The sequence below is a fragment of the Nerophis lumbriciformis genome, linkage group LG21 (assembly GCF_033978685.3).
Source record: "Nerophis lumbriciformis linkage group LG21, RoL_Nlum_v2.1, whole genome shotgun sequence".
Classification (NCBI taxonomy): domain Eukaryota; kingdom Metazoa; phylum Chordata; class Actinopteri; order Syngnathiformes; family Syngnathidae; genus Nerophis; species Nerophis lumbriciformis.
This window is the reverse complement of record NC_084568.2, coordinates 20577559-20591589: the sequence shown is the minus strand read 5'-3', so window position 1 is coordinate 20591589 and position 14031 is coordinate 20577559. Positions and strand designations below refer to the sequence as shown.

Here is a 14031-nt window from a genome sequence, read left to right as displayed (position 1 = left end):
ACTCTCCCATGACAGAAAAAATATTCATCTATTTAAGACGTGAAATTGTGACTTGTGCGCTAAACCACCTTTGTTTACACAATATTTAACACAACAGGGCACTTTCCAGTCTTACACCACTCGGCTCAGATCCCACATCAGGGCAAGAAAAAACTCAACCCAATGGGATACAATGATAAACCTTGGAGGGGACCGCAGATGTGGAGACCCCATAATGACCAACATTAAATTACAGTAGCCTACTGTAGGCCTTAATATATGTACTTAAAAACAAGGCAGAGGTTATATTTAACACACATATTTAATATTTCTGGTCACTGTGACATTACACATAGTTTGAACAGGTGGGCTGGCTGGGTGCGAATTGGCAAATCTGGACCGAAATCTGGACTTTAGAGAAGCCCTGCAACAGACATTCAGTGACTATTAGGTTCATTCATGGATGACTTTCAAATAGGAACAGTTATTCCCCTGTGTGTGTTCCCATGTGTCTTTGCATGCTACTTTTGTGAGAGAATCGTTTAGCACACACTGAGCAATTGAAAGGTTTTTCTCCTGTGTGTGTCCCCATGTGTCTTTGCATGCTACTTTTGTGAGAGAATCTTTTGGCGCACACTGAACAACTAAAAGCTTGTTCTTCTGTGTGTCTTCTCTTGTGTCTTTGAATATTACTTCTGTGAGAGAATCTTTTACCACACTCTGAACAACTGAAAGGTTTTTCACCTGTGTGTGTTGTCTTGTGTCTTTCCATATGATGTTTGGTAAAGAAACTTTTACCGCACACTGAACATGCAAAAGGTTTTTCTCCTGCGTGTTTACTTGCGTGTATTAGCATATTAGATTTGTAAACAAATTTTTTACCACACACTGAACAACTGAAATAATTTTCTCCTGTGTGTGTACTCATGTGTGTTTGCATATGACCTTTGACAGAGAATGTTTTACAGCAAACTGAACAACTGAAAGGTTTTTCTCCTGTGTGTATTTTCATATGTCGAGTCAAATTAGATTTTACAACAAAGCCTTTTGCACAAACTGAACAACCAAAGGGTTTTTCTCCTGTGTGTGTTCTCATGTGTGCATGCATATGACCTTTGTTCATGAATCCTTTACCGCAAAATGAACAACTGAAAGGTTTTTCTTCTATGTGTGTTCTCAGGTGTGATTCCATATTTACATTAGAGTGTGATGTTGTGTCGTCACTATCTGATAGCGGAGCTAAGATCTTGTCTGCTTGTGATCCTCCACAGTGGTCTCCATCAGCTTCTGTTGTCATGTGTTTTGGTGAGCTGCTGCTTGAAGGTCCCACCTCTATGTTCTCCTCACTTGGATTGTGATGAAGCTGTGAGGACTCAGGTGGTTTGACTTCATGGTCTTCAGTCTTCACAGAGACAACAGTCAGTGGAAACTCGGTGAGATCAGCCTCCTCCTGCCCTAGAAGACACTCTTCCTCCTGACTTATCCACACTTCCTCCTCTTCCTCTTTAACATGTGGGGGCTTTGGCTCCAACTCTTCCTTTTTAACATGAAGAGGCTTTGGCTCACCCCCTTTTAAACGAGGGGGCAGTTTGCTGTTATCCTCTTTAATATGAGGGAGTTGTGGCTCTTCCTCTTTAAAATGGAGAGGCTGTGGCTCCTTCTGCTTTAAAGTGAAGCTCTCCTTCTGCGGTTGAGGGACACGTTCTTCCTGACGTCCAATCAGCTGTTGGATGTCTGAACACAAACAAAACAAACACATTTTAACTCTGACATGTCAACTATTATATAGTGCATGTAATATAAACAAGGGACAGCGTAATGGTAAAATGTATAAATCATGTAATTTTGTAGGTCCCACACATTTTTTTTTAATGTTTGCAGGCTTTCATTCTTGTATTTTAACACATTCACTGAGTGTAAATAAAATAACTTCCATGCATAGGGTGGTCTGAGAACCATGAGCGAGTATTTGGTGAGTTAAAGGTGTCAAGATGAGACAAACACTATGTTTGCATGCACTAACTTAGTTGGATCCCACAAATAAAAAGGTATCTTCCATTTTGAAATCGTTGGCCGTACGCTGTGTGCCTCCGAAACACTAGACAGTGCTTATGTTGCTGTAAATTAAATCAAATTTAGACTTTTTATATGAACTGAACTGATGGTAACGGATTGGATATGGAAACAATTAAAACTGTTATTGAAGACATTTCAGAACCTTTAACATACACTATATTGCCAAAATTACTTGGCCACCTGCCTTTACTCACTTATGAACTCGAAGTGCCATCCCATGGAATTGTCCAAAATGTTTTGGTATCCTGGAGCATTCAAAGCTCCTTTCACTGGAACTAAGGGGCCAAGCCCAACTCCTGAAAAAACAACCCCACACCAAAATTGCTACTCCACCAAATTCCACACTCGGTACAATGCAGTCCGAAATGTAGCGTTCTCCTGGCAACCTCCAAACCCAGATTGGGCCATCAGATTGCCAGATGGAAAAGTGTGATTCATCAGTCCAGAGAAGGCGTCTCCACTGCTCTAGAGTCCAGTGGCAAGGTGCTTTACACCACTGCATCCCACGCTTTGCATTGGACTTGGTGATGTATGGCTTAGATGCAGCTGCTTGGCCATGGAAACCCATTCCATGAAGCTCTCTGCGTACTGTACGTGGGCTAATTGGAAGGTCACATGAAGTTTGGAGCTCTGTAGCAACTGACTGTGCAGAACGTCTTTGCACTGTGCGCTTCAGCATCTGCTGACCCCTCTCTGTCAGTTTACGTGGCCTACCGCTTGGTGGCTGAGTTGCTGTTGTTCCCAAACTCTTCATTTTTCTTATAATAAAGTTGACTTTGGAATATTTAGGAGCTAGGAAATTTCACGACTGGATTTGTTGCACAGGTGGCATCTTATGACAGTTCCACGCTGGAAATCACTGAGAGCGGCCCATTCTTTCACAAATGTTTGTAGAAACAGTCTCCATGTCTAAGTGCTTGATTTTATACACAAGTAATTAGGACACCTGTTTCTCATCATTGTAATGGGTGGCCAAATACTTTTGGCAATACAGTGTATTTATCAGCAACATATCTTTTAAAACAGGCAAATTCCCAAACAAAATGAAAAAATCAAAAGTTGTACCTATTTATTTCTTTACTTCAACAATTTTTGGAAATTATTGAAAAATTGTTAAACAACAGATTGGACATATTCATTCGTAAAAGTGGAACACTTGCGGACAACCAATAGTTACAGAGCCAACATTTCAACATCAATGGCATTCATCATTGCAATAGATGGTAAACAATGTGCAGCTGCAGTGTTTATTGATCTAACAAAAGCATTTGACACAATTAATCATAACACCTTAATCCATAAATTAGAACAGTATGGAATCGGAGGGTTGGTCTAGAACTCGTAAGAAGCTACTTAAAGGGGAAGTGCACTTTTTGGGGGATTTTTGCCTATTATTCACAATCCTTATGTAAGACAAGCACACATATGTATTTCTTGTTTATGCATTCTAACTAGTAAACAAAAGTCCGCTTACAATGGAGCCTATGAGAGTCGGTCTATAAAGCGCTTAAAAAAACATCCAAACACCTCCATTTATATTTTATACAGTATACACGCTGTATGTATATGGAGCATTCTGTCGAATTAATTACAAGTGCTATCCCATTACTAAAAATAAAACGGTTTAGCAAAACAACTAAGAATTCAGACATGGATTTTACTGAGATCATGTTATGATTTGTTTAAACCCAGAGCATTAATTGAGATAGTGATAATATACATAAATACTAAATCACATTTTATAGACTACTTTCTATTGAGACGTAGCTGTCCCCAATGCTGACCCCTAAATTTCAATTTATGAAAATACCACTTAAATCACTTTTTAGATTTGCTTCAATGGTGTAATTTAAAGGATCGTTATGATTAAGTTTGAACAGAGGTTGAAAGACAAATGTGTTATGGGTTTAAGTTTTAAATTGAAAAACTATGCTAAAAAAAAATAATGTTACTAGTTTTAATGTCACGACCAAAACACAGGAGTTTTAGAGGCATGGCTGATTCTAGATTTTAGCCACACCCCTACATTTTTGACCAGGAAGTGACATTGCACCTCTCCCCCTTCAGCACAAAACTCAGTTTAGATGGTTAATTCAGTTTAATTTTCACTCCTTTGGTAAAATGGATGAAACGAGCATCTTGCCATTTCTTACTAGCGATGTCTTTGGGTTTAAATTGAATTTGACAAACGTGTCGGTTTATAGTCACAACCTTTTACTATACAAGTGTGAGGCATGATTTATAATCTCGCACAAACTCTTACCAAGTATTATTGGTGCTTTTGGGGTGTTTTTTAGAGGGCTTTGTGGATGCAATAGAGAACTCCTATTACCTGTAATGTTAGCCACCTTCTACAAGCAGTTTTTTACTATTTAGAATGCACATAAAAGAGAAAGACGTGTCTCACATAAAAATTGTAAAGAATGGGCAAAACAATAAAAAAAAAAAAAGTGCAATTCCTTTTTAATAAAGAATGTATATTATTTGGGGAAAAGCATGTTTACATCTTCATCCTGAGAGAGAATGTTAAACCCTTGATTAAAAATTTGTAACAAACATTTTATCTACATCAGGGTTTCTTAACTTTTTTGACCTCAGGGTCAACTTTTCCACTACACAGGGCCCCGCAGCCCACTCAAATATTACCACCGAATTAGTCATCTTACCCGATTTTAATTATATTTAATAATTATAACTACTTACAGTTAAACAGGATAAATGATATGAAAGCATGTGTTCATCACAACGAGTATTTTCAAGGCTGAGGCCAGGCTGATTACAAAAACAAATATCATCACATTTACTGCAAAAGAAGAGACTCATACAAACTGATGAAAAATACATGTACATACAATTATGTAGTACTAAAATACATTCTGACTAAATAAAAATATATGTTTTTTTGAATAAACTCTCAATAAAATGTAGGTGCAAAAGAAAATACAGCTCCACCACTTTAGTCATAATTTTTGCGCTTTGGCGCCAGACTCCCTCTGTTCGATTGATATTGCCATTACTGCCACAAGTGGTGGAAAATTCTATTACAACTGAGTTCGACACAGATATTTTTGGGCGGTCCTCCATAGGAGTGGTTAAGAAACATTGTATTAGATGATATGTGGATGTTGTGCTTACTTGGACTGTGATGAAGATGTGAGGACTCCGGTGGTTTGTCTTCATGTTCTTCAGTCTTCACAGAGACAACAGTCAGTGGAAACTTGGTGAGATCAGGCTCCTCCTGCCCCAGAAGACACTCTCCCTCCTGACTGATCCACACTTCCTCCTCTTCCTCCTTAACACAGGGGGGCTGTGGCTCCTTCTGCTTCAAAGATGAGCCTCCTCTCTGCTGAAGGGGACCTTCTTTTTGACAACCGTTCATCTGTTAGACATTTGCAAGACAACACAAACAAACTTTAGCTCAGGCATGTCAAATATTATTTAGTCCATCAAATATAGTATTTTACAAATGAACTGACAGAGGTTATAATGTTCTTCTACACATGGAATTAACATAATTTAGTCATTATAATGGATTGTGTAATTGATCTTGTTTTCTACAACTGTAGTAATTATTGATACAAGATGAGCAGTGGCCGCACAGACCATCTTTTTACAACATATAGAAAACTTCCTGCTGGGATTGTAATATCTTCATGACTCCATTAAGTCAGTCTGCACATATACAAGTTGCATTGTGCTGCAGCGTTGGTGGAAGTGACGCCAGCTCGCTTTTCCCACTCCCAACCTTCCAGCCGAGTTTGATGAGAACCTCTAAAAAAAACTCTAACCTTGCGTCAACGGTGGCAAGGACTGTAGAGCTGCGATTGGTTGGCTTTTCCGTTCCCGTTTCCGAAAGCAACATTTTTAAATCAACAGAAAGCAAACAGAAGTGTGAAGTGAAGTGAATTATATTTATATAGCACTTTTTTCTCTACTGACTCAAAGCGCTTTACATAGTGAAGCCCAAAATCTAAGTTACATTTAAACCAGTGTGGGTGGCACTGGGAGCAGGTGGGTAAAGTGTCTTGCCCAAGGACACAACGGCAGTGACTAGGATGGCGGAAGCGGGAATCGAACCTGGAACCCTCAAGTTGCTGGCACGGCCACTCTACCAACCGAGCTATACCGCCCCAGGCAGAATCTTTGGGCACCTCATGATTTTATTACAAAACAATTATTGATGCATGTTCAATTTGTGTTCAGTATATTGAAGCACTTTTTCATATTTAACATTTATTCAATTACAATTTTTGTCTCACTGAATAAGCATCGATCACTTGCCATCAAATGTCCATTATATGTGATCAAAGTAATGAAAATGTGCAAACATGACCGTTACTTTTTGGTATATAGCCATAAGTAATAAGTATATTGAATTAATAAAAATGTGTCTTGACACACATTTTGGGGAAAAATAACCAAATGTGTGCAATACAGTAATCAATATAACAAAAACAAAAAACAGCCTTTCTGCTCATCCTAACTACAGACTGTAGGAAATGTTAAAACTTCTAAGAAATTCACATTTTCTCCACTTCAGCATTAAGAACAATCTCACAGTTCTGCAAAGGAGGCCACAACAAGGAGGCTGACTAATACTGAAACATAATGAAGCCTTTGTGTTTTTACTGTTGATGCAGCACTAAACCAAATATATGATTAATACTGTATATTTTGGAAGTCGGCCAAGGCAAATAACGCAATTTTTAGCCATTTAACATTTTATGTAAAGTGTAATAAAAAACGAAATAGTTCATATTTATTCATAGTCTATTGTGAGAAAGGTATAATGTAAAGTTAGCCTATTAGGAATCGTATAATTTATTTTCAATGTTAATGAAGTAACCCAGTGTTTTTCAACCTTTTTTGAGCCAAGGCACAATTTTTGCGTTGACAAAAATCCGGAGGTACACCACCAGCAGAAATCATTAAAAAAGGAAACTCAGTTGACAGTAAAAAGTCGTTGTCGCAATTGTTGGATATGACTTTAAAGCATAACCAAGCATTCATCAATATAGCTATTGTCTCAAAGTAGGTGTACTGTCACCACCTGTCACATCACCCCCTGACTTATTTGGACTTTTTTGCTGTTTTCCTGTGTGTAGTGTTTTAGTTCTTGTCTTGCGCTCCTATTTTGGTGGCTTTTTCTCTTTTTTTTGTATTTCCCTGTAGCAGTTCCATGTCTTCCTTTGAGCGATATTACCCGCATCTACTTTGTTTTAGCAATCAAGAATATTTCAGTTGTTTTTATCCTTCTTCGTGGGGACATTGTAGATTGTCATGTCATGTTCGGATGTACATTGTGGACGCAGTCTCTGCTCCGCAGTAAGTCTTTGCTGTCGTCCAGCATTCTGTTTTTGTTTACTTTGTAGCCAGTTCAGTTGTAGTTTCGTTCTGCATAGCCTTCCCTAAGCTTCAATGCCTTTTCTTAGAGGCACTCACCCTTTGTTTATTTTTGGTTTAAGCATTAGACACCTTTTTACCTGCACACAGCCTCCCGCTGTTTGCAACATCTACAAAGCAATTAGCTACCGGCTGCCACCTACTGGTACGGAAGAGTATTACACGATTACTCTGCCGAGCTCAACAACAACACATCATTTGCAGACTATAATTACTGGTTTGCAAAAAAAATATTTTTAACCCAAATAGGTAAAATGACATAATCTCCCACTAGTGTGCCGCGGCACAGTGGTTGAAAAACACTGAAGTAACCAAAGTAGACTACTACAATGTATGTGTAACACAATGTTACTTCTTCAGTCTAAAATTACGAAACGAAAATGTTCCTTTCTAGCAACAGATATCTAATAATAGTATGCATGACTGTACAATAAAGAAAACATAGTTTTAAATTATTAAATAACACAATATAATCATACAGAACTGTTAAAATAACGCTTGCATTTTCTACATAGGCCTGCTTAGCGTGCTAACGATAGCACGTCAGCTTCGAACAACATCTCAGTTAAATAACGGAAATAATGCAAAAATATATCATTTAAATTACCTCATTAGACGCTTTTAGTAGAGAGGAGTCAAATATATTTTTTAAATTTTTTACAACAAGCAACTCCTAAATGTGACTTTTTGTTATGTGGCTTGGCGAAGTAGTTGTGCACCAATCATTAATGTCCCAGCGAAACACACGCTGGTGAACATTTGTTCCAGGTTTGAGAGCCCCTCGAAGACGTCAAAACAGGAGGGACAAAAAAACAAGATGGCGTTTGATGGAGAAGACGTTATTGTGGTTATTAATGTTACTTGATCTTAATCTGTATGTACATGTACACATATATGTCGTTTAATAGAGTACACGTCGTTAATAATTGTTTATATTCGGATACATTAGTCTAAGGGCACTTTGAAGCTCCTCGTGCTAGCTTAGGTTGCTAGTTAGCTTAGCTTGTTAGCTTCTAACAAAGAGACGCGGAAGTTATCAACACATCGCTAAGCAGAGATCAAGTGTGTGTGGATTGTGTGAAAATGTGCGAAAGAACGATCGCAGAGTACGAGGAGGAACTTTGTCCCACAAAAGAGGAGAAGGAGCGACAACATCAACTACTGGACGCTGTTTTCAAGAAACATCAAGTTGTGTTACACAGAAGAGGTTTGTTTACTTCTTACTCTCACGTGTTCACTAACTTTACATTTGATTGTTGACATGAAAGAACACTTGTAATGGCTTTACTGAGTGGAGGAGCATCGTCAAATTGTAAGAAAATCAACCTTAAGAAAGGCAGTGACTTCACTATTAAAGTGGGTGACATTGTTATCACCAGGAAAGATGAGGTCACCTACCTAGGTTCCATTCTAGAGGCTAGTCTTTCCTGTGATAAAATGGCAACCAATGTAATAAAAAATGTCAACCAACGAACAAGATTTCTCTACAGAATCTCCTCTATGGTCAGCAAAGCACCATGAAGATTCTAGCGGGAACTCTCATTCAACCCTTTTTTGATTACGCATGCACCTCCTGGTACCCTAGCACCTCCAAAACCCTCAAATCTAGACTCCAAACATCCCAGAACAAGCTAGTCAGGTTACTTCTAGACCTCCACCCCAGATCACACCTCACTCCTACCCACTTCTACAAAGTGGGCTGGCTCAGGGTGGAGGACAGAGTAAAACAACTTGCACTGAGCCTAGTCGATAAAATTCGCTACACCTCCCTGATACCGAAGTACATATCAAACTACTTCCAGAACGTAAATGACCGCCATAACCACAACACCATGGGGAGCTCCACAAACCACGTTAAACCCAGATTCCGATCTAACAAAGGTCTTAGCTCATTCTCCTTCTATGCCACATCAATATGGAATGCACTCCCAACAGGTGTAAAAGAAAGTGCATCTCTACCCTCCTTCAAAACTGCTGTGAAAGAACACCTCCAGGCAACTACAACCCTAGACTAACACCCTCCCCCACCACATCCCACCTCCCCGGATTGTAAATCCATCCATCCATTTTCTACCGCTTATTCCCTTTGGGGTCGCGGGGGGCGCTGGAGCCTATCTCAGCTACAATCGGGCGGAAAGCTGGGTACACCCTGGACAAGTCGCCACCTCATCGCAGGGCCAACACAGATAGACAGACAACATACACACTCACATCCACACACTAGGGCCAATTTAGTGTTGCCAATCAACTTATCCCCAGGTGCATGTCTTTGGAGGTGGGAGGAAGCCGAATAATCAAATGTATATACTTGTTCTTATGCTTTCTGCACTCACTGTACATATCCTATGAAGTCAGACCTACACTGTTTCAATGTCCATTTCTCAGATGATATAATTGTTGATGACTGAAGTGCTGATATCAACCAAACCTAACCCCCCAGCCCCAACCCCCTCCACATCCCACCTCCCGGATTGTAAATAATGTAAATAATTCAATGTATATACTCTGATGATTAACTTGTGTGATGACTGTATTATGCTGATAGTATATATTTGTACCATGAATTGATTATCGTGGACCCCCGACTTAAACAAGTTGAAAAACTTATTCGGGTGTTGCCATTTAGTGGTCAATTGTACGGAATATGTACTGTACTGGGCAATCTACTAATAAAAGTCTCAATCAGTCAATGAGAGTAAAACAGTTGGCTATGGAAATCAAATAGATTTTGTTTCTGTTTACAAAAATAACAACAATATTATGCACTATAAAAAGCACTGGGTTAAGTAGACCCTAAAGTTAAACCCTTATCGTCACCTCCCCCTAACCCCAGCAGCAAGAATAAACAAGTCAAATAAAATACATATTATATGTACAAACGTTCATTTACTAACTTTATATTTGATTATTAACATGAAAAAACACTTGTAATTACTTTATTGAGTGGAGGAGCATCGTCAAATTGTGAAAGTAAAATATTTGGCTATGGAAATTAAGTAGATTTTGTATTTGTTCACAAAAATAACAACAATAATATGCACTATAAAAAGCACTGGGTTAAGTAGACCATAAAGTTAAACCCTTATCGTCACCTCCCCCTAACCCCAGCAGCAAGAATAAACAAGTCACATAAAATACATATTATATGTACAAACGTTCACAGGAGGGGTGTTATCGAGCTATGTTAAGAAGTGTGACGTCACACAGGTAAATCTGATAGCATTAATAAATAGCTCAAATGAAGAGACTAACACTTTAATGAGGAGAGATTACAAATACTGTGCTTTAGGTGGGTTAGGGTGAACATATCAAGCGCTCCTATATCCTCAATTAGTGTTTTTGTGACCTCAGTTAGTAAATGTAAATGGCTTATACTTGTATAGTGATTTTCTACCTTCAAGGTACTCAAAGCGCTTTGACACTATTTCCACATTCACACACACATTCACACACTGATGGCGGGAGTTGCCATGCAAGGCCCTAACCACGACCCTTTAGGACAGGGGTGCTCACACTTTTTCTGCAGGCGAGCTACTTTTCAATTGATCAAGTCGTGGGGATCTACCTCATTCATATATATAATTTATATTTACTTATTTATGAAATATATGTTTTTGTTAACAAGTTAAAGGTGTTTAATGATAATGCAAGCATGTTTAACACATATAGTTAATATTGTTAAAAAATTAAAGGTGTTTAATGATAATACAAGTATGTTTAATACATATAGTTAATATTGTTAACAAGTTAAAGGTGTTTAAAGATAATGCAAGCATGTTTAACACATATAGCTAATATTGTTAATACCGTAAGTTAAATGTGTTTAAAGATAATACAAGCATGTTTAACACATATAGATTCCTTTCTTTCATGAAGACAAGAATATAAGTTGGTGTATTACCTGATTCTGATGACTTGCATTGATAGGAATCAGACAGTGGTGCTGACAATGTCCACATTTTCGAATGGAGGAGAAAAAAAGTCCTCCTTTCTGTCCAATACCACATGAAAGTGGTTGGTTTTTGGCATCTTATTTGTCCAGCTTCCGTACTCCTTTGTATACACTTTACAAGAAATACATTGTCGGCAAACTCTGTAGCTTGCTAGCTTGTGCACGCCAGCTTTCTGAGACTCTTATTTTGTTAGCGCAACTGTGCAACTGTGCAGTCGGTCTTTGGAGTTTTGACGACAGGTACGGCGCCAGAGTCTGTTGAAATAAAGTGTTTCTCGCCTTCCAGTCGGTAATTTTAATGAGCTGGCAGCAGCCAGCGTCATCTCAGAAGACCCTCGGGTGCCGTGAATGTCAATCAAGTGACGAAAGTGACGTCATAGTGAAGATTTATGATCGCTCATTTTTAGGACTATTTTTTTAATGCCTGGCTGGTGATCGACTGACACACCCTCCGAGATCGACCGGTAGCTCGCAATCGACGTAATGAGCACCCCTGCTTTAGGAGGAAGGGTGAAGTGTCTTGCCCAAGGACACAACGGGCATGACTAGGATGGAGCTGTTTGTGTGACGTCAGTTAGTGTTTGTGTGAGCGTCTGTGAGTGTTTTGCGTGCGGTGGAGGCTCGCAGCAGCACTCACTCCTGCTCGTCAGGCACACTTTAGTTCACAGACGTTAAGAGGCTCCAAACACGAGTACAGTCTCCAATAACACCAGAAAAAAGATGGTAAATTTGTAATTTGACATTTTTAATTTAAAAAAAAAGTCACCAAACAATTGCAAAAAAAATTTGGTGGGCTTCTGCTTCATTAGCTCATGTGGCTTTCAATAAGGGATTTAGCCAGTGGTGTGCCGTCAGATTTACATACATGGGGGGGCATAATAAGTGTAGATGGAGGGGCAGATGAAGATGTCAAATCCAGAATAGGGCAAGCAAGAACATCATTCAACATACTAAACAAAATCTGGAGAGCAAAAAACATTTCTCTCAAAACCAAACTGAAAATCTTTAACTCAAATGTCAAATCCATCCTGCTGTACGGATCAGAAACATGGAAAACCACCAATAGCATACTCACTAAATTACAGACATTCATAAACCGTTGCCTCCGTCGGGTCCTAGGAGTCTACTGGCCAGACACCATCACCAATGCCAACCTGTGGGAACTCACCAAATCAGGAGAAGGAAGTGGAGCTGGATAGGCCACACACTCAGAAAACCCAATAAATCAATCACCAAACAGGCACTAACATGGAACCCACAGGGAAAAAGAAACAGAGGGAGAGCAAGAAAAACCTGGAGAAGTAGCAGGGGCTGTCATGGCAACAACTCGACCGAAGGGCACAAGACCGGAATGGATGGAAGGCTTTCGTCGACGGCTTATGTTCCTCGGGGAATACTAAGGCCTAAGGAAGGAAGGATAAGGGTGCCGTCAGGGCCAGCAAGGCCTTATCTGCTGGCCTAACATAACCAGAAATCATGATCATAATTAAAGATAAAAGTATTTTTAAATGTACTTTCCCTAAATCATTTTCTCTTCGTTTCATATTATGGTCCTTCCAGTGCTGTTGTTTTTGGGTTATAGAGTTTCTATCCAATCAGAATTCAGCTAGTTTATGTTGCCATGCTGTACCAAATCTGCCCGAAGCCTTCAAAATCCACAATGCTGGCGTCCGTGCACTGTAAGTGAACGGACATAAACATTTGAGAGACAGTTGCGATAGCCAATCAGATCACAAGTTGTTGTCAGTAAGGCTTTCTAGATGGCCTAAGGCAGATATATATAGTGATGTTATGAGCTGAGTAACATAAGGACTCATTACCCAGCATGCCACAATATTGAAGAGCATGCGACGTAGCCCCGTTTAGGTTGAATGTAGCCATGCCGGCAAGTGGATGTTTTTGATGAGCACGCTGTGGAGTAAACCTTAAGAACTCAGCCAACACGCCTCGTCTGCATCTTTTATGATGAGACAAGACAACACATATTCTTGCAAGGCCATTTTCAGGAAGGCTATTTAAAGAGTAACTCCATCTTGTGAGACGATGTCGGCCAACCCAGGAAGCTCGAATGGGTTCTACTAATTGTGAAATCAGATTTATTTTTTATTTTTTCCCGTTTAATATGTTTTTTTCAGTTTTAATTTTGACAGTACTACATAAGATATGGTTTAACTGTTGATGCGGGTTTAGTGATTTTTAAATGCGCCAGAAAATAACCCGTTTTATACACAGTTGGTGGTGATTCAATGGCCATTAGTACGTAAGTGTGTTCCTGTATAGTATTTCTCCAGCAATGGTCATGTAGTGACATAAATTATGGTATTTTGAGAGGTAATCATTGAAGTCGGATGTCACTGAAGGCCTAGGTGGGAACCGCACGGCCCGCCACTGGATTTAGCCCAATATCAGCTTCCTGCACTCTTTACGATAAGGTAACATAAAAATTTAGAGATTTTTACTGAAAGAAATGTTAAAGAACGATTGTAAACTTCCAGAAACTATAACACAGTTTAATGAAAAATCATTCATTTGTTTGATTTTTTTTTTTTGTTCTATCGAAACAAGTGTGGCTCTGCCTCACCGCATGTCACTGGTCACACCAAACTTTATGATATTACACT

The 14031-nt window shown here is 39.1% G+C and overlaps 1 protein-coding gene across 2 annotated transcripts; it reads right to left on the bottom strand.

Annotated features, from left to right (window-relative positions):
- Positions 1–293: 293 nt before the first annotated feature.
- LOC133620983 (uncharacterized) lies at positions 294–8195 on the bottom strand. Of its 2 annotated transcripts, XM_061982718.1 has the most exons (4): positions 8066–8195; positions 5191–5434; positions 1178–1713; positions 294–403 (listed from the first exon to the last, which is right to left on the bottom strand). In XM_061982718.1, the coding sequence occupies exons 2-4, from the start codon at positions 5432–5434 to the stop codon at positions 326–328; spliced, it is 858 nt and encodes a 285-aa protein (XP_061838702.1). In that variant the 5' UTR covers positions 8066–8195; the 3' UTR covers positions 294–325. The 2 variants fall into 2 exon arrangements, with proteins under 2 accessions (XP_061838702.1, XP_061838701.1); XM_061982717.1 differs by having other exon boundaries at positions 299–1713.
- Between the last annotated feature and the right edge of the window lie 5836 nt (positions 8196–14031).